Source organism: Rhopalosiphum padi, chromosome 4, assembly GCF_020882245.1.
Source record: "Rhopalosiphum padi isolate XX-2018 chromosome 4, ASM2088224v1, whole genome shotgun sequence".
NCBI classification, from domain to species: Eukaryota; Metazoa; Arthropoda; class Insecta; order Hemiptera; family Aphididae; genus Rhopalosiphum; species Rhopalosiphum padi.
The window spans coordinates 16,770,182-16,790,645 of NC_083600.1; the positions used below are offsets into that span (position 1 = coordinate 16,770,182).

The 20,464-nt window shown below is 26.3% G+C and overlaps 1 protein-coding gene across 1 annotated transcript in view; it reads right to left on the reverse strand.

Annotated features, from left to right (window-relative positions):
• LOC132929053 (protein tolkin-like) overlaps positions 1-20,464 on the reverse strand; it is a 52,500-nt gene that overhangs the window by 17,986 nt on the left and 14,050 nt on the right. Inside the window, exons 4-8 of the mRNA XM_060994098.1 lie at positions 18,632-18,856; positions 13,861-14,039; positions 11,823-11,929; positions 1,587-1,716; positions 57-272 (exon numbers count right to left, since the gene is read on the reverse strand). Coding sequence (XP_060850081.1) covers positions 57-272; positions 1,587-1,716; positions 11,823-11,929; positions 13,861-14,039; positions 18,632-18,856 — 857 coding nt within the window. The remainder of the gene's footprint in view (positions 1-56; positions 273-1,586; positions 1,717-11,822; positions 11,930-13,860; positions 14,040-18,631; positions 18,857-20,464) is intronic.

Consider the following 20,464-nt stretch of genomic DNA (forward strand, 5'->3'; position numbering starts at 1 on the left):
ATTCGTTTAATATGAATCCATACGTAACCATAATACTTATGATGATTAACGCTTACCGAGCAGTGGAGATTTGTGCCAGTACCCATCGCGGATTTCTAAATAATCAGTACTACATTGGTCTGATTTCAGTATGTCGAGTTCGGTGATGTTCAACACTATACGTTCGCCATGCGTGGCCGTGATACGCCATTCGCATCTGTCTCCGTACTCCTGCCCAGGTTCGGGCGAATAACCAAAAATGCCGCTGTTCTCTTGCAAGGTCTTTCCACATCCTTGAAAACATTAGCAAGCAATATAATACGTGGAGGATTATATATCACGTTCAGCTGTTTTAAATAATTATTACCCAACCCAAACACCGTTTCATCGTTAAAATCAAAAAACAATAACCTACATGTTGTTAAACGAAAATAGTGCACATACTACTATGACGTACGTTGATTTAAAACTCTGAAAGCAGTCACATCAAATACTTTTGATAACATTTTAAACAATTGATAATATTATTATTGACATTAGTGATGAGCGTAACATAATCAAATATTGATCGCGATGATTATTTATTATGTTATAATACCTATAATGATTCCTTTAATTCTCGATTGAATATTAAACTTAAAATAATAGTACTCGACGTTGTAGCAAAACTATTATTTATAAGTGCGAGAAAATCGAAATTTATATTGCTTTTTAGAACTCATATTTATCATTTAAATACATTGACAAGTGGTTGTTACAGATAATAAAGTGCCATTAAGTCTTTACATATTAAACGTGAGATCTCAGTATGTTCTTATCCATCCCATTTTATGTATATTAATAAATAATAATAATGATGATTGCTTGGATCCCTAACGTTTTACGCAACCTATGCTTTTTACTTGTTACTGTACATTATACACAGCTTCACAGTGAAGCTTCACATCAATAAAATCTCCAAAACTACTAACAAATCATATAAAAGTTACCAACCATAAAATAACCATTCTCATATAATATGATCATGGAAATTCTCATATTAAAAATGTACTTTCAGATATTATTCCTAAATTTTCTCCTAGGTGACATTAAACGCCAGTTAAAGGTTATAACATTTTAAATAATTATTATTGATAAAAAAGAACAAAAAAATGGAAAAGTTTATATGGGTGAAAAGTGATTTATTTTTTCAAGTTTAATTCATTGTGCATATTTCAAATGAACGTTAAAAAATGTGATAGTTTTTTTTTTATTCTATGCACAATAAATATTATATTATGGCGTAAGACTATACAGTTTGTCGGTTTTAATAATATTTTAATATTTATATAATATTGTATACTATCTCGCTCTGACCATATTCGTCTTTTTAAAATCCATTAAAATCAATTCAACTGGCAAAATTAAATGATGTGCAAAAACTATTTTCATAATATGTTATCAGTTAAACAATCATGAAATAACGGTTTTTGATTTGTGTACTTTTATATTATATCCGCATTTTTAACTAGGCATAGATGTAAAATCAGTTGCCTATACTGCATATTATTATGTTTCAAATCGCAAGTCCGCGATATATTGATTAAGTCAAATATTATTTTACTCACTGTAACATTTGTACAAAAGCTTCGTCTGGGCTATGTCTCCTTCACTAAGACGGACACGTTGTCCGATCTCTGGACGTTTCTTCAAATTTCTTACCGCATCGATTGGATGTATGGTTTCTAAATACGATCCCTGCAAATCATTCAAGAACGAAATGTTGAAATAAAAATTAAATAAACAATTTATACTCGTAGTGCATTTATCATACTATTTTATATAAGACGGTCGTTAGCCGGCCGAAAGGTGCATTATTATCGTCAAATATATATTACATACTGTATAAAATATAATATATCATGCTCTCCAACAATAAGCCTCTCGATCGAACGTTTCACCGCTCAGCCGTAACGCGCGCACAACAAATATAATGTATAAGAACTAAAATACGAAAAGGATTTTTAAGTACAATGAGATTACACCGGTAGAAAAAAAATACCCTCCCTACGACTATGACTACTATATCATGAATTCGTCCGTTGCTTTTAAGTCGCTAATATTTAACGAACACAAGAAAAGCACACTCTAAAACTACGAGGAACAGTGCTCAACGGCTTCCCCGTCGACTGTTTCTATACTATATATTATAAGTACGACGTGGTAGATGTATACAATTAAATAAAAGATTTGATTTTGCATCTATGAGTGTATAATATATATATATATATATATAATAGTTACGTTACATTGTAATCGAATTCGATAATACGTCAGAATCTATATTAAACTGAAACGATAAACGCACGCCATTTGACAAGCAATAAAAAATTCATAATAATACGTATACCTGCCAATTGTGCCTTTGTTGCGAAACAAAATTGGTATAAAGTCATGTTACGCATGAACGATTTTATTAAATTAACGCAGACAAAACGGTAGTACGATATTAAAGTTTGTGCGTAGATACCTCTCAATCATAAAGACATGCCGACTAAAACGTTCATTAAGACAATGAATGATTTTTTTTTTGTACGTACAAAATTAACAATATTATTGTATATTTATATAAAAACAGAGATTATAATTTTACAAAATATTTGTATGACGGTTAAGTGTAATTTTTCGATGATTATAAAATTAATCATTTTTTTAGTGTCAATTTCAACGAATATAATTTTCCTCCTTTATGTATATTATGTTAGGCGGTTTTCAATTTGTATAAATATTTTTAAATTTATTAATAATATCTTATCAAAACAAAAAAAAAATTATCACATTTTAATAAGTATGTCCGTCAAAACCTTTTTTTGATAACTAAAAAAAAATCAACAAGTTTGTTTATCCATAATAATTCAAAATATGACATATTTTTAAAAGGTAGGTCAAATATAAAATTAAAATTATCTGAAATGACACAGTTGCAAAATATAGCATGCCACTATCAAGATGAAAATTACGACAGCCAGATAATACCTAAAACCCAAGTCAACAATAGTACGTGCAAAGTTCGTTTTGATCGTTTTTTTGGATATTTACTAACGTAACAACGAACCCTCACACAACATTTAATCGTCATCCTTTCCGCCGACGACTTGTTAAGTTTTAATTAAAATTTAAAGTCGGTTCGTGCGAACTGCTCTAAATGCTCACAAACTACGACAAACCAAAATATTAGCCGAGTAGTGGAGAGAACATAATAATGACACAAGGTGTATTACGATATTAATAATTATACTAGGTACTAAAATAGTAGGCGAGGACAAACACATGATGACACATTCTGTATACATGATATTATATCTACAGATATAAACTAACATATATTTACTTACAACCACGAGGTTGTGCCGATTGCAATTTCCACGCGCTTGTAAATTAATATTTTTATTTTTCGCGATCGACCGCTATTAAATGGATAATAATTAATATTATATTATTATAACATGTAGATGCGACGACGGTGAATATCGTTTCGAACTCGTGTGCACAGATATTAAATGCAAAAACGCTGATTTTACACTTTCAGCCCCCCTCTCCCAGTTAATGTTTTTATATGAAAATAGTATTATTATTTGTTTTATTTTGTTTTTTGTTTCGTAAACCGGACCCACGCTCCCTCTTTGCACGATTTATACCTTCCGTATCGTCCCTTTTCAAAACGCACACGCGGATGCCCATAAAAAGTGACAGATGTACGGATACTAAAACAATATAAAAATTCATTATATGCGTTAGATTTAACATCAACGATGAGCCTCCAGTTGCGTCACATACGCGTATGTTAAAACAAAATAATATCACACGGTACCATGAATAACGGTGGTGATAATATGACGTGTAGTCGTTCGGTTCTAAACAAATCGGATGAGTATAATATTATAATAAACGTTCACGTCCTAGCCATATTGATTAAATGAACAATATTTAATCAATGGCGTTATTTGTATTTTGATTGACTGCGAGTGAAAAAAAATACTGAAATACGACCGTCATACAACTTGTATTCAAAAATATACGGTGGCGTGAATACTATAATAATAATATATGCATATTGAATAAATGATTTATAAACAGTTTTCCGCTTTATAGTACAACCATAATATAAAATAATTGAGTTTAGATTTCAACAAAAAAATAAAAAATCATCGCAAATAAGATTTGCCTTGAGTCGTCATATTATTGATAATAGTAAATCTTATGAAATATACGAGTAGTAGTGGTATCTATATTGGTATTCACAAAACAAATGTTATACCGTAATTTATTAAAAATTACAAACAGCTCATAATTATGTAATTTATACGATAATACTTGACAATAATTTTGAAATCGTATAAGTTTTAATTTTTTTAATTTTATTGAAATTGCCTATTCAAAACCCCTTAAACCGTAAATGTGCCAGAGAGAGAGTACAATTTAATCATTTATCGTGGTGACATGCGCGAACAATAATTGAGTTGAATATTTTTCATTTAATATTATAAATTTATAACGGCATTTTGACCGAGGTTCTAATATTATAGGAATTATATTTCTGTAGATATTTTAATACCACTGTATCAATAATAAACAAAATAAACGAAAATATTATAATGAACGTTATATTTTTTGAAGATTTTCGAGTGTATTACGACTTTGCCAAGTGGATTAAAAGCACATCGTGTCATTCCTATTAGAGTATTACATCCCGGCGAACAGACGACGATCATTTCCGTGTAACAATAATATCACATATAATATTATACTCACATATAAAAGGGATTTCAAGTTAAACACGTTACATCACAATTTGCAGTTAGACGACTTGAGCGGTTTTCGGCTAACTGCTCGTTATCTAATTTGATTTAAAATCTTGTAGCGTCATATATTTGATCTTCGTGACAGCATAGACCACTATAGCGATGATCATACACGTTAGCCACATTTAAGAGATAACGATAAAACTTTACGACACACTCTATGTATGAGTGTATGAGAGAATGTGTGTGTGTACACTTTATATGCGGTGGTTAACAGGTATTATGGTAACAGTTGATTATTTAAGTATACGGCGGTTGTTAAGTCAGATTCTGGAATGATTTATTGTTTCCGTCGATTTTCTAAAGTTTTAAGTTTCCATATATTATATTGTTATAACGTCATTATAATGTGTATTATACAAAATACGGAGGCCATACCGAGTACAACAGCGCGTTCGATTATTGTGATTGTCTCGTACATACGTTATTGCAATTTACGTGATTAATAATAATTTCTGTCAGTATTATTATGTGGTTAACGCATTGTTGTGTATTTTAACCCATTATAGAAACTAATATTGTTATACTTAGATTGCTCGCTATCTTATAAATGTAATATAATTTTAGATGTTTATTGATATATAATCCGAAATAACTGTGGTGAACTTTTGTCCCACTCACAGGCAAACATTCTGGACTTTTTGTATTGAAATCGGTTTTCTTGGAAAGTAGAATTCCGCTTTCGTGATCAATACGCCAAGGTGTTTAATTCGAACGTTGAACAACCGTTTCTAATTAACGTGAAGTATATATATTAAAATTTGAAATGTATTGCGATAATAATTAATACAATTTACTTTGAATACAATATGGACGTAATGGCGTAGGTGTATAAAATGTTTTATTCATTATCAATATAACTTATTTAGTGTTATTGATGCGATAATCAAAAATTTTTTTATGATGAAATGTAAAGCACAATACACATGAATAAGTAAAATACAATAATAATGCATTGCAACCTAATCTAACCTAACTGGACACCTTCGGTCACTGAAATTGTGTTCACCATTTAGAGGTGTCCACTATTTAGGAGATTTAGTTTATAGAAAGTTTATAGTTAATTTGAAAAAAAGTGCACTATTTGGAAGTGTTTATTAGGGGAGGGTTTCACAGTTTAGTTTAGGTCCACAAAATAATTTAACTATAACTTATATTCCATAACTTGTTATATTATTATTAATTTATTACTATTTGTTTTACCATAAAATACAACGTATTAATTTATATTTATTGGAATAAATCTATATTAATATTTTGCAGATATCGATAAAATATTACGATTGTTAAAATTTTACATGGTAACTAAATAAAATTATATCAGCAAGACAGCAAATAAACGTTTCATGTCAACAACGTCTTCAAAGATTGAAATGTATAACAATATCGTGCGTGTCATTTTTTACGTTTAATATATTAAAGTAAATACTTTGGAATTAAAACTAAAAATGCAAACGATAAGAAGAAAAAATATTTTATAGACAGATATCGATAGGTGTCAATGTAATTTAATAAACGAAATGCATTTTGATTATTGAACATGATGATCACAGTACGTATAACGACGATATTATAACATTTTATGTTTGACAATATTTATAATAATAATAATAATAATAATATACGAAAAACAATCGCATGTAACGGTTTGGCTAAAAACAACGTAATACAAATGTTGATATCTAATCTACAATAATACGAATATATTATGGTTGTACAATATTATTATTTTAAGTAATAAACTAATAACTAATAAGCATTAACTAGGTATGTAGTGCTTTATACTTTTGCCGCCTAATAATTTGAACAACGAATTCGGGCTATTTTGATTTAATTGTTACACGCGTATATTGCGTAACTTAAAATCACCAGCGCAAATGTGCGATTACGGATAGGATAATTATAATACATTAATATGGTTAATTAAAATTTCTCGTATTATAATGGTCTGTCGGCCACAGATATATTACAAAAGGTAGTGCTGTGATGAGCGAATAAGTCCATCGACGAACGAAAATCGACGATGGTTTAATCATATAATCACCGCGCATATAGTACAGCAGGCACGTTCAACCAGAGTAAAATATATTACATCTGTATATCACTAAAGCAACGTAAATACAGGGTGATTCGCTAGGCATGTTCCCCCATTAGTTGTTGAATAATGAATTTATGCAAATTTTAATTTGAAGAATGTTTAAGTATACTGAAACTTAAGGATTGTATTTTCAATTATTTAGATTTGTGGTGATAAAAACTTCTTTTTTTTTAGTGAGGACCAATATTTTTTACTATAAATTATTTAGTATATATTTTTTTGAAAACATAAATGTAGCCTGTATTTCAAGTCTGGCAAGTAATACAAATGAAACATTTTGTATTATTTTAAAAATTTAACTATATTCTCTTATTATATTTTATAGCTATTCTACAAAAAAAAAAAAAACATCCGGTTACCGGTTTACCTATATTTATTTATATATTAAAATAATACATATAGTTTTTTTTTTAATAGAATAGCAAAAAATAATTAATAAAACATATAGTTAAATTTTTAAAACAATACAAAATGCTTCATTATTATTTTTTGCCTGATTTAAATTATGAATTTATTTAAGTTACTAGGCATTTAATAAATGCCTGATTTGACTATATGGTTACAACATATAGGTTTATCGTGGATATGTACTTAAAAATGGTTTTACAAAAATATAAAATAGGTGTAATATTGGATCTAAATTTCTAGTATTTAATATAATTTGACAATTTTTAGAAATTATAAAATAATAATGAATTGTATTATCTACAAACATTTTTGAACCATTAAAATTAAGTTACATTACTCAAAAATTAATCTTTTGAGTTTTGAATAATGATCACAACATACTTAAAGTCAGATTTACAATTTATAAGCAAAATAAGAGTGGTTTTCATTTGATAAATATAAGTTATTATCACAACAGGGCACTATTTAAATGTCCTGTGTGTAGCAGAATTTGAATAAACTCATATGAAATGAAAAACACGAGGTCAAGTATGCTTGGTAAATCACTCTGTATTATTTATACCTTTTAGTTCTAAAATATCGTAATTTATTAGGTATATTTCAATTTCCAATATAAATCCATAATCAAACGAGAGATAACAAACAATATCTCGGGAAATATCCCGACTACAATTGATAGTATATTTAAAACTTTCTATGCTGTCACAGTCCTGTATAATTATTTTTCATAATGACATTCGAATCACTGTCAAACTGCATACTATTATTATAAAATTATGTGGGTAATACTTTTACATTCCTTTTTTTAAAAACAATATACCTTGTTAAACAAAAACTTATAATTTAAAGTATAATATGCATTTTCAGAGGCAATAGTAATGAAAACGTTTAAATACTTGTGTAATGCAAAGGATACATAACTATTGGTAAGATACAAGATTTATTACATTTTATATAATACATAAAAGTTAAAAAGCCTTTACTCTCTTAACCCAACACTATTTAAATTAACAATATAAAAATTAATTTAATGTAATTATAGATTGAATACGTCTTAGTGATAGCAATAGGTAATAAAAAACAAAATAATGAGAATAATATATTTTCTACGACAGTTAAAAATCAAAATTACTTTACATTTTAAAATCATAAGTCGATATCGGTACAGACTGTATAATTTGAAACAGTGTTGATTTGATGAACAAGGAACAGGAAGTTCAAATTATTCTAAAAAAAAAATCGAACTGCATCTCGTATTTCAGTTTCTAAAGAAAATGTATAATATTTTATCATAATATCAATAAACGCATATACGTATATACGTATATTAAATATTATTAATACGCATTAAGATAATCATTTCATGAAACCTATCGTTAATAAACATATCTTTTTAGTAGTAATAATAATGTACATATATTTTTAAATAATATACAGAAAAGATTGATATCACAATATTATCGAAAACCATTTTGTTTAATGTATTGCGCACATGTATAAATTATACACATGTATATATTTTACGTAAATGGTGTAATAGCGGAATACCGGGAGTACGAATACACGACAAAGACTGACACCTATACCAATATTTATGCAAAATGTAACATGTAGACTGTAGAGGTATATTATATTATACACAATCGATGTTCATAATTGACACGGTTTTAAGTATGACCAATTAAAACGCCATCGCACTGGCCGGGTAGTTTGTACATTATTATATATTAATATTATGTATACAGTGAACACTCGGCATAACGCGCGTGTATGGTGTGTATTATAGGTACAATATAATACATACATAATATTATTATAATGTACTCCTCCGACGATGATCTATTATAACCGCGTAACGGCCAGTTATGATAATATAATAATAATATGATTGCGTTATATATTCCGCAGCATACGCACAATACAAGCAAAGCCGGTAGGTACTATATGTACGATATTATTACTATATTGTTATACTGTATATATTATATAATAATTATTATACATACCTACGTTATAATATAGTAAGTATAACATATATTGTTATAATAATAGCGACGACAGACCAAATATTGCAGAACATATCAATCAGCATTCAGCAGATAATACAACAAAATCGTCTTACATAGTATATCCACTATACTTATCAGTATACTCATAATACCTTCATAAAATACAACATAATATGCACTATTTTGTCCTAGATAAATACTCTTTTCAGGTGATTTTCGCTGGTTAGGATATCGTCACTATTTTAATCAGTCTTTTAGTTGGTCTCAACACTCAAAATAATGATTTTTTGTGTAAGCAATTCGTGATAATGGAATTGTTTTAAGTGACGGTAACGTGTATTTTGTCTAGAATTCTAGATCATTATTGCCTTATCACAATCTATATCTACGATGTTCTAAGTTCCCAACCTATATTATTCCAGTAAATTAAATAGTCATTTTAGATACATTTATAATAGACTTTAACAGAAAATTTGAACAAAATTGTCACAGAATCGATATTATTATCCCGTGAATAATAAGAAGAAAATGTAAAAATAACGTGTAATTAATAATTGATATAATAAAAAAAAATGAATGTGTATATAATTATAATATGTATACGACTGTTTTTCTTAAACATAATTAAAAAGGTTAAAATATGAAGAAAAATATTTCTTATAATTTATAAACATTACATGTTTTGATATGTTCTTTAATTTATTATATTAAACAGCTTGTTATGTAATTATCTGTACATGGGATTTTATTCTATAAAATTATAACGATGTTTACACATTAGATTAAAATTTATTATATACATTTTAGATGGTGAAAAACTACAACAATAATATTTGCACGTTGGGTTGTATAATAGTTTTACTAGGTATTTATTTATATTATTACAATAGAACTAAAAACCTGTCCATGTAATGTTAATCTCGTGAATATATTTTAAAATTTACAAACTTCCATCATAGAATTAATATTTTATTAAAAATATTATTTTAATTATAAGGATAAAATCACAATTGTTTAGTATATTTTATATACATCAACATCGGTGAATAAAATCAAACTTATTTAGTATTATATTTTTGAAAAATTTCATTGAGTATTAATCCTAATAAAATTTATTATTTTAAAACCATAAAGCTGCTATTACAATTAATTTTTTCATTGGTGACTACTGAGTATTGGTAAGTGCGGTAACCATAAAGTAAAAAGTATTTTAAAATCATGAACATTTTTATTTTATTTGATGAAATTTTAAACATATGATTATTACTTTTTATATTGATTTTGTTCTCAATAATATGTAAATTGTACATAATATTATACTAAATAAATATTTAAAATATAATTTTTACTCAGAGAAGACATATCATTTTTAAGTTTAAGTAATTAGAAAGTATTGATTGATTATACGGTATATTTACAGGGTATATCTGATATCATCATAATTATTTTAAAAAGAAAAATAGATTCATATACCCAAGTTATATTTACAATGTACCAATTCATCTAGTTAAGCAATAAGAATTCTAAAAGTATATTTTAATTTTACGTCAAATCTCTTTGAAATTATAACTCCCATACATAATTAATTTTAAATCCCTAAATCCTAAAAAAGATATACATTTATTAACAAATCTTTGAAAATCGGTTTACTATCTCTACTGTATAATATGAAGGTATCGAGTTGTAAATCTTCATTGAGAAGGTCACTGTATCGAATGTGTTAAATTTGAATTCAATAATAAATCATTGTACATGATGAAAAACAATTCTGAGTAAAACCTGTATACCAACTTATATTAGATCTACTAAATAAATCCATCAAACATTGAAACACTTATTACTTATACAAAAAAAAAAATGAATACCTATGTGTTTTCGGGTTTTTTTTTAATTGCAGTAAGAAAAACTTTTAATAAATATTAAAGTTTTTTTGTTAAAAAAAAATAAAAATAATCACACGTCAAATAAAAACTAAAAAAGTTGACCATTAAAAATGACTACCTATAAATTACTTAAAATGAGCTAAAATATTTTTTAAATTTTACCATGTCTAGTAAATATTCATATAAATATTTATTAGAGATAAAACTTTAAAATGTATCTTCAGCCGAAAAAAAATAAAAATAAAGAAAACGCAACCATCATTCTAAAACTAATATCGCTCCGCTCAGAATCAAAAATAAGAAATACAAATCACAAAACCAATCGTTATTTCAAAAATTTAACACTAAATTTCTATGTTCCAATTGTGTTAGACAATGACAAAAAAACACCACTTTTAATTCGCTTTATACTAAAGTATCTCCAGATTACTAGTTACTCAGAGAACTTAAGAAAAAAATGTATGCATTTAATTAAATTATAATATGGCCATACTAAATATTATGTAATTTAAAAAACAAACTTATTTTAAACATAGCCATTTGTTTATAAGTTTTCCAATAATTAATATAATACAAAGGTAAATAAAAAATAATTTTAATTTACCTTTGAAAACGTGTTCTTAGCGTAGTGCATGATAGAATCATAATCGTATGGAAGGCCCAACGAATTTACTTCTTCTTCGGTTAATTTATTGAAATTGTATTCTTGTCCTAATAAAAATATAAAAATAAGGAGGTTAAAATATGAATGTAATCAATTACGTTGTTTTATCAAAATAAAAATGTAATTAATTAATTCCGTTTAATCTGCTCACGTATAAACCCCTATAATAAAATAACAAAAGCTATTTATTTTATTATTTTATTTTAGTAAGTAATAATAACAAAAAGTGGTAAGAAAATACAATTGGCGCTGATTGTCACAAAATAAATAATTTAGGATTTTAGCATCGTTCACATTCAAAAATTGGCAGCGAAAAATATTAGCATTTGCAGTTAATAATTATATAAAATATTATTATATTAAATGTGTTGTATTTAATTCTTTTTACCAAAAGTATGGGTAAGTATGGGTTAGCGTATATATCTATGTTATTTTATACTTTATACAATATAAAGTAAAACAACTGAAAGATAATTAACATTTAATTTTAAAAAATGGACCTTAAAAAAATTATTAAATTAAAAAAAACTTGACGTTTTTGAACACTTCAAAAATAAAATTCTATTAACTAATTTCAATATGAAGTATACAAATACATATAGGTATATAATACACTGTTACTATATGCAAATAAAAATAGTATGATTTTGAAAATCACACTCCGGATTACAATGCGGGTCGTCGTCGTCTACAAAAACATGGTAACACTTAAATAAACCAGTAAGCCATCGTTTGACCGTTGCCAATGTTTTAGTTAACGATGTTGATGATTAATGAATGAATAAACATGTTTCTCGGTGAAGATCTAATTCATCAACCTACCACAGGCAGCGACGGCGGATGATTTATCATTTTATCAGATCTAAGGCACAGATTTCGCATTGATAATTATTATCACTATACGTAAGTACTATGTAGTGTAGGAGTATATATAAGTGATTATAATACATTAATATCCATATAATATACTATTCGACTCCTGCAGCTTTATTAAACATGCGTAAAATTCAGTTCATCGCCAGTTAAAATTATGAAACAAATAAATGTTTCACTCGCACTAAGCGTACAGTACGGCGTCGCGCATATTATGTAATTACTAATAAGAATAACATTTGATTTATTGTACCATATTATATTATAATAGAGTAGATGGAAATGTGATATGCATATTCATATAATACAACAGTTACTGTGGTTATCTTGTATTGTTTTTTAGCATCCAAAACTTTGACTATTTGTATATGTTTTTGTTTATAAAATTGAATTATTAATTTCTCTGCGAAAAAAGTTCAAGGATTGAAATTTTCAAAAATAATATCCCAACATTTTCAATTTGAGCACGGAACTTGTAAGACTTTATATATATAACAGTATAAAATGATTGATTCTCAAGAAAGTGAAAAAAATTCACTTCAAAGAAATTATATATTACTTTAATATTTTCTCAAAACAATAATAAATGTTTACTACGAGAAAATCAATCTCCGCATTATAAATTTTCAGTTAGGTATTAAATAGAAATGTTCAACAATGCAAATTTGAAATTTGCTATAAAATAATAAATATCTTATATTATCCTCAAACACATCGTTTTTTGTAAGCAGTTATTTTAAAAATAAAATATTAAATGAGACTTAAAATATTTGTTTTAATTTTAAAAGGATATTCACAGAACTGCAAACGACATTTTTTAAAACCACTAGTACCTGTGTAATAACAAAAAATGGAGAGAGTAGGTTAGAACTAAAATATAATACCTATAATTTATTAGGATGCCTAAAAAAAATTATTATTATTTCTAACTCAGTGGATTATTTGATGAAATATTTGTGTAATATAGTATAATGGCAATGATGCAGATTGCAGATACGAATCAAATAGGGACTTATTTGTCGTTCGCCGAATAATATTATGTTTAAAAAAATAAATAAACACTAAATTATAATACAATATTTGAAATATTTTCACATCGCCTTACCGACTATGATGTGATCTCTCACGATCTGCACGTGATTGTCACGATCCGGCCTGGTGTGTTCGTGCCAGAAGCCGACCACATGTCCAAGCTCGTGCACAACGATCCCGAACTTGTCGCAGTTTTTGCCTATAGATATCGCCTGTGGGCCGTTGCCACGTTTACCCACAAAAGAACAACATCTGAAAAATGAGAGAAAAATGATTATGAACATAAATCATCGATCTATAACTACCAACAGAAATTATTTAAATATTTAGTCATTTGGAATGTTCATATAAGACAAAAGAAGCGTCCCCCGTGATTCCTACATGACATAATTATTTGTATAATATATTGCTATGTTATAAATTATAATGGCTATTCCCGCTTTTGTGTTAATATTATTATTATATAATTCATTAATTCATTATCTTATAATAATTATATTAAAAGCATATGGCTTTTTTTTTTGCTTGACAAAGTGTATAATAATAATATTATCCATATTAATATTTATGTTTCTACGGATATGAAACAGTACTAGCCCATTTAATCGGTCTTCGCTAGTTGTTGACCTCAATCAGGTCTTAAATCTAAATAAATAAAGCAAATCACATGCATAGTATATAGGTATATAGCATTGAAACATTTTAAATAAAAAAATATCAATCAAACAATTACTTGAAAGCATTCAATTATGCAAAACTAATGCATATCTTTAATGAAAAGGTGTATACTTAGGAGTATTATGAAAAACATGAGCAAAGAAAATTAAGTAGGTATTTATTTTTCCATAACATAAACAAATATTTTTAATTTTATTAAAGTGAAGTAAACTAGGAGATTAAATTATTTAATCATTTGTATTCTATACCATTTGGTTAATGAAATTAAATAAAATAATATACACTAATTATATTAATAATATAATATAATAATATAATGATAGATTATCATCTTGATGTTTGATTTTTTTTTTTTATGTTTATTAAGTAATACTGAATACCCAGAAGTCAAATTATTTATAAATTACTTACAGTCCATAGACAACAGAAAAAACTACGGATCAATATAATAATATAAGTATTATCCGTGGTTAAAATGTAAAATCAAGGAAGATCCCATGGGTGGGGGTGATAGGTGGATCGCCTATACCTTATAACCAGTATTGTTTCACTAAGTATTTATTAATTTATGAAAATGTTTGGGCATTTTTATTTAAGTTATGATTTTATTTGTTTTACAAATTTTAATTTATATTAGAATTGTATTTCATATTTGCATAATTGAATGTTAAAAAACAATCACTTTACGTGGAGGCCCTCGTTTTGTGATAGGTCGGAGCACCCTGGACCCCCTAAAATCTGATCCTGGCGATAATGTAACATACATATAGCCTTAATATCGACTTAATTTATTAAGTTTACTGTCCAGTTTCTACACAGTGGTTACATACTTGGATATTTATTACATTTAAATAGTAAATACTCTGGTAAATACCAAATAATATGTACCTAGCTTGTAAATACAAATATTAAAACATTTAGTTTTGTTTATTTAAAAATTTGAATTGGTGTTATGAAAAATAAATTTTATATTATTTATTATAATTATTAATATTATAATTGAGCAAGTTATGTTTGTTAATTATTTTTTCCATAACTTAGATGAAACTTACGTTTTACTATAGTACATTATTAATTTTAATCAATCAATTATAATAAGACTATGTATTAATTTTGTTACTATTAAATATAATAAATAGGTACCTACATAATAATAATTTATAATTTATAATCGAATAATAAATAGTGAGTGCTAAGAAAAATACAATTAACTGCTAAACTTTTGTAAAAATATTTAAACCTTGTAAATATTTTAGTATAGAAATGTACCATTACTACCTTAACTTTAAATGGATTGACCATAATATAAAACTTATAACAAATACGTCAAAGAAAATAATGTATGTTTTTAGAAATCTAGCTAGGTATTTAAACATTTAAGAAACTTAAAGTACTTCGTGTATTAAGTATCAAGAAAGTAAACTATATATATTTGTAAATTAATCAATAGCTAATTATGATGTCTATACAAATAAAGATACTATTGAGATAACTATTGGTCAATTAAAACAATACAAAGCAAAACATTATTAACTAGTGAAGTTGTTCTGTTTAATATTTACATCAAGTAGTCATTGAGTAAATCTGTCAGTATATTATTTTTTGGATATTTTATTATATATATGTATAATGTATATTATTGCTATTAGTAATAGTGTATATTTAAATAATTTTTACCAAAATTAAATTGCTAGCTTAATATAATTTATAATAATAATTATAACATTATTTTTTGATATTAACTAATAACTTATAAGTAAATATCTACCTATTGTACATATTTAGGACATTGTGAATAAGTTCAAAGTATAAATCTCTTAAAATTAATTTAAATTATTTTAAGATTTAATTGTGAATAGTTAATATAAACGTTGTGTTGAATAGTTTAAATTCTTTGTGCATATTTTAACTAGTATAAAAGTATACTATATCAAACAAGAGAATTCATCAATTCCACACAATGTACAAAAATAAACATAGTTTTGAGAAAAAACCTGAAGAAGTCTCTCTGCTGTATAGATATAGGTGTATCTTGTCATTAAGTAGGTCACTGTAATGGATGTATTAAATTTGAATTCACTGATAAATAATTTCATACGAAAAACGATTCTGAGCGAAGACTGTCTATCAGCCTATATTTCTAAGAATTGCTATATTAATAATTTATTTTGCTATTAGTTATATGGTAGGTTGAACTAATTTTTGTAGATACAAATTGCCAACATTATTTATCATTATTATAATATTATTTCATATATTATATTACTAAATACTAACCTAGTAATTATAATACGTGTATATACTTATAAGTATAAGTCAATACTAAATTAAGCAATTAAAATACCAAACTGAAATCATTATTTTTTTTCTTAAATATCTAATTTTAACTTAAAATGTCTAAAAACAAAATTATGCAAATTATGTATTTTTGAGATGTTTATGTTTCTGTAAGAACAAACATTTTTTTTTTGCTATATTTTGGTTTTAATTATAAGAAACACATTTAAAAATGTTGATACTTAACATATTTTTGGCATTTATATATATATACACTAGTTGTCCTTGTGCACTTCGTCGCCCGTACAAAAAGGCAGTGGTCGTTTGGGCGAAAGTAATAATTTTAACAAAAAAAAATAATAGTCGTTTGGGCGACTAACATTTGTACTGTTTAGGCGAGTGAAATTATTTTTACCTATATGCGAGGTAAAAACCTGGTGACAGAAACGGATGATATTATTGCTAATCATTATTAATCACTATTATCGAAAATTTAAATAATTAATTGTTAAATGTATATTATTATGAGCATTTTCCTACTAAGCCAATAGATTACTTTAAAATGTACTAATTATATTATATGTAATTTTATTTATAACTTTATGACCGTAGATTACTATCTACCAATATAATATTATTAATTTATATCTATACCAATATTTTTTTTTTAATATATTTATAAAACTATTATAAATCATAATATGTATGTAAATGTAGGTAACTATTATGCATGTATTAAGAATTTAGAATTTTTATATGTTTTCAAACATATTATTTTTTTTATGGAAATTATATATAGTTATTATGATTATTTTACTATTTTAGTGTGCTTATTGTGAAATTTTAAAAATATAAAATCCAAATTATAGTTATGGATATCTATAATTATTATGTTGCTAGTTAGAGTCCAAACTAAATTTTAAAAAAGGCACGTTGGGCTATAAATTATTGTCTTAGACCTTTTTATTCAGATTTATTGATTATAAATATGAAGGCAGTATGCTCCAAACAAAAATATTCTAATTTATTTTTTTATAATAGAGTACAGATTAAATACTTTACCAGGCCTTTTTTAAATTCTAATTACTAAACAATAATCTAATATAATTGTACATATTATGATATTTATATATCCATTGCTTGTAATAAGAAGATAAAGGTTTTAATAATTATTAGTAATTGTAATATTTATTATTAACTTCATATTGTATTATTTAATCGATTTAAAAAAAATATAGGTACATTATCAAATCAATTTATAAAATAAACATTGATTTTATATGGAAGGGGGAACCCGTTTATTTGTATAAAAATAAAATATTAAATAACTTTCTTTGAATAATTCACACTGATTATATATTTTTAATATTTTATTGTAAATTATGAACTCATGAACCTATTATCTTCCTAAACAATAAATATACTAACATCATAAATGTATTGTATATTGTTACTGTATAGGTACTAGTAAGCTATAATTAATTGTATATTGTTGTATAATATATAAATATAATTAGTAAATGAGTTTGTTAAGTATGAAGTATTCATCGTGCTAATGATTAAAGAGCCCATTCATGGAGATGAGTTATGTATTTGGGTAACAGGGTAGCTATATTTATCACAATTGTGTATGCTACAAATGGTAAAATCCCTAATAAAATATAGTACAGATATTTCTGGAGACTAAGCTCCCAATCCCATTTACTTTCTATTTGTAAGGTTCTGGGGCTTAGTACAGAAAATTGAATATTTTGGAGACTGTAATAATACGATAACGTTTATTTTCGACTACGAAAAAAATAAGCATACTATGATAATATATACAAGAACATGATACATTTCATGAGAGATGTAGATCATATTTTACTAATGTCTATGAAATTTCTTACCCACAAGGTCTTTCGGTGAACACAATGTAATTAGGGTGCTCGTCAGGATTACGTTCAACGAATTTAATGCACGTGAAATTTTCCCAATGTCGCATGGCTTGTTTGAACAGCGCTTTGTGCGGACCGCCAAAGCTACTATCGATCTCGTAAGGTATTACGCCGAAATCCCATACTCTTTCTTTTCTTGCAGTGGCCGCTCTACGTCTCCTCGAATGGACAATGTTCCTGTAACCGAATAGATTATTTTAATGTTATCATATTGAATTATTGAAATAGTATAATTATATTATCGTTCTCCGGTAATCTAATTTACCCACTTCCGCCTTACATCCGGAAGTCAAATTCGTAATTCATTGAGACCCACGTGTAAATGTATGCAATAATATTAGTAGAAGAAATGCATTATGGAACCCTATATTTCTTTACTATTTCACACAGTTTTAATAAAAATACAAGTAGATAACCCATATAAAGATAAACCTTATAAAACAACTGTTTAAATGTACTAAAATTTAGAAATGAATAATTCTAGTAAAAATAATAAGCAAAATATAATCTATAATATATATGTATAATGTACTTTTATATCCCTGCAGGCTGCAGCTTATTATAAATAAATTATAATTTATTATTATCTACTATAGTGATGGATTCTTAAAATTGTATACTCGTAAAACTTTGGTTTTAAATTTAATTTCAGAGGATTAGTATTGAAAAAATGTTATAGTTAAAAAAATTATCACTCGTTCTGGGATGAAGTAAATTTGTGTTACATGCAAGAATACTCTAAATACAGGCAACATCAAGTTTTTAATCGATCGAAAAATAATTAGATTTATTTAATGCGATTAATATTCATATAGGTTATTACAAGTCTAATGTATATAGTTTATTAATATATTATATTGCATTGTGTACAGACTAATTAATTTATCGTGAACTAGTTATTTTATAAAAACTTGAAACACGGAACTTAATTTATTTTTATTAATTTCTTAATCTTTATTATACATTTTTTTAAATATTGCTAAGTTTACAGAAAAATAAACTACTTTGCTAATAATATAGATTTTAATTTAAAGACATTTCGTTGTATTTCTTATAATTGTTAACGTGTTTGATTTCTCGGTATGTGAATTTGGTACAGAATTTTGCTTAAAAAGTATTGTAGCTTCGCAAGCCTACATAGTACATATAATAAGAAACGGTTATAACTTATAATATTAGGTATATTATAATACTCGAAATTATAGTATCTATACTATCCTTAATATAGGATTAAGAACATTTTGTGGGCAATTAATTCACACAAATACACGAACACACACATGGCATCGTCAAACGTTCCTATGCAGCTATAATTAATCAAATCTCATCGGAACTGACACGCTGTGCGGGTGTACATAAATAATAATGGTAAACATCAAGCCCGTACGTCCAATTTTCACCAGCGAGTAAATCTATGTCACGATAAAACACTCGAAATATTGCTATTATTTTATCAACAGACACAAAATAGAGAGATACATTGAATATTTCTTTAAATATCTCAAAATGCCATACTTTGACTTATTCGAAAAATTGTAATATTATAGTATAATTATCCTTTTACTTAATTTACGAGATTAATACTCGTATAACATCATCTAAGAATAAAATAGTTGATTTAGGTTTCATTTTTGATATCAAATTGTGTATCCAGTATCCACTATCCAATGGCACATTTAAAATATGTCTTGTAAAGGTTTTACATTTTTGGGTTTTGTCAAGCGTATATTTGCGTTAATTTTAAGTTATTTTATTCTATTAAATCTCCATATTTTTCTACTGTTT